General features: G+C 38.7%; 1 protein-coding gene across 1 annotated transcript in view; it reads left to right on the top strand.

Moving 5' to 3' along the window:
* ELOVL4 (ELOVL fatty acid elongase 4) overlaps window positions 1–1,662 on the top strand; it is a 30,641-nt gene extending 28,979 nt beyond the window's left edge. The window contains exon 5 of the mRNA XM_012646047.1: window positions 1,387–1,662. Within this exon, the coding sequence (XP_012501501.1) occupies window positions 1,387–1,662 (276 nt within the window). The remainder of the gene's footprint in view (window positions 1–1,386) is intronic.
* The last annotated feature ends 796 nt before the right edge of the window (window positions 1,663–2,458 follow it).

Genomic DNA, 2,458 nt, shown 5'->3' with positions numbered 1-2,458 from the left:
ATGCCCAGCTAATTTTTTCTACATATATTTTTAGTTGTCCAAATAATACCTTTCTATTTTTAGTAGAGACGGGGTCTTGCTCTTGCTCAGGCTGGTCTCTAACCCCTGACCTTGAGCGATCCTCCCACCTTGGCCTCCCAGAGTGCTAGGATTACAGGCATGAGTCACTACACCCAGCCTATTTATTTATTTTTGAGATAGGGTCTCACTTTGCTGCCCCAGCTAGAGTGGAGGGGCATCATCAGCTCGCTGCAACCTTAAACTCCTGGGCTGAAGCGATCCTCCTGCCTCAGCTTCCTGAGTAGCTGGGACTACAGGCGCATGCCACGATGCCCAGCTAATTTTTTTCCATTTTTTTAAAGATGAGGTCTTACTCTAACTCAGGCTAGTCTTGAACTCCTGACCTCAAGGAATCCTCACCCCTTGGCCTCCCAAAGTGCTAGGATTAGAGACATGAGCCACCGTGCCTAGCCAATAAGTTCATTTTAAAAAGTACATATACCTGCTTACTTACCTGACTGATTTTAGAAATCAGGCTAAAATGTGAGAGGAAAACAAAATCGAAGAGTCTACAATGCTGTTGCTTTACTCTTCTAGGCTATTGATTCCCTCTCATCAGATAACATTATTCAGCAAATATTCATTGAGTCTTGATACTGTGCCAAGGAGTCAGGAATCATCAATGAGCAAGACAGAGCCCTGCCTTCTGGAGTTATAGTCTAGTGTAAAGATAGACAATAAAGAGTCAACAGAGGCTGGGCACGGAGGTTCACACCTGTAATCCTGGCACTCTGGGAGGCCAAGGCGGGAGGATTGCTTGAGCTTAGGAGTTTGAGACCAGCCTGAGCAAGATCAAGACCCTGTTTCTACTAAAACAAATAGAAAAATTATCCAGGCACAGTGGCGTGTGCCCTTAGTCCCAGCTACTCGGGAGGCTGAGGCAGAAGGGTCACTTGAGCCCAGGAGTTTGAGATTGCTGGGAACTACAATGACGCCATTGCACTCTACCCAGGACGACAGGGTGAGACTCTTGTCTCAAGAAACAAAAACAAACAAACCCCAACCAAACAAAAAGAAGTCAACAAATACAAAAGACAATTTCAAATAGTTATAATTCTTCTCAAAAACAAACATTAATTAAAAACCCTTTGGTTAATGGGATTGAGAGGGTCAGTTGAAGTCATTAGGAAGCCCTTGCTGAGGAGATGGCATTTGAGCTGTGACCTGAGTGAGAAGGAGCCAGCTGTGGGAGCCAGAGTACTGTTAAACTTTGAATGATGTGTCAAAATTTGGGCCTATGATAGCTGTGTAGAAGATTCCGATGTTGTTAAAAGTTGTTTACTATTCAGATCAAATATGTCATGTGCTGTTGTTTTTGTTTTTCAGATTCAGTTCCATGTCACCATTGGGCACACAGCACTGTCTCTTTATACTGATTGCCCCTTCCCCAAATGGATGCACTGGGCTCTAATTGCTTATGCAATCAGCTTCATATTTCTCTTTCTTAACTTCTACGTTCGGACATACAAAGAGCCTAAGAAACCAAAAACTGGAAAAACAGCTGTGAATGGTATTTCTGCAAATGGTGTGGACAAATCAGAAAAACAGCTAGTGATAGAAAATGGAAAAAAGCAGAAAAATGGAAAAGCAAAAGGAGAGTAAATTGAACTGGGCATTAACTGTTGTTGACGGTGAGAAAATTCCCATGTCGTATAAAATTTCAGGGAAAACAGAAGCAAAGGAGGGCTTGGGGATGGGGAGAAAAGGTAAATGTGCTCTCTGTACTAGTATCCTTTAGACTAAGTGTTAAATATAATCCCCAGATGTTTTATTTATGAAGTTTTCATTTTAAACATTTTTTAAATTAGCCTTGATGTTGTTCAGACCAAAGCAATCATAATATGGTATAAATTTCTGGCTTATATGGAGTAAATTATTTTAATATTTAAAATAATATCAATTACTTTAACCAATAATTTAATATTTTAAGGATAATGCTATCCTTAAAAGAGAAACCATAATTGCCCATTCTGAACAGGATGTTGAGTTTGTATTTCTAAGCCATAAGTTCTCACAAGAGTTAATCATATAAGTTAATTGTGTAAAAATTAACCCTTGTTAATACCATAGAATTCATAATTCTTATGTCTCAAACTATTCATTCGTTGATACATTAGAATTTAAGATTATTTCATTTTAAGCTTTTGGCTTTTCCCTTTTTAAAAACTTAAAGTTGAAAATGATTCTTTTTTTTACTTATTCTCAAATATCTACTAAGTGTTATCAAAATATTAGTTTTTAAAGGATTGTGTTCATTCAAATGCAAATTTACCTGTCTACTCTCTGTAAGAAACAAATAATGAGCCATTTTGATAAGTTTGTTTATTTATTTATTTTTTTTTGAGACAGAGTCTCACTCTTTTGCCCGGGCTAGAGTGAGTGCCGTGGCGTCAGCCTC

Source organism: Propithecus coquereli, unplaced genomic scaffold (assembly GCF_000956105.1).
Source record: "Propithecus coquereli isolate 6110/MARCELLA unplaced genomic scaffold, Pcoq_1.0 Scaffold24, whole genome shotgun sequence".
NCBI classification, from domain to species: Eukaryota; Metazoa; Chordata; class Mammalia; order Primates; family Indriidae; genus Propithecus; species Propithecus coquereli.
This window is presented reverse-complemented; position numbering and strand designations above follow the sequence as displayed.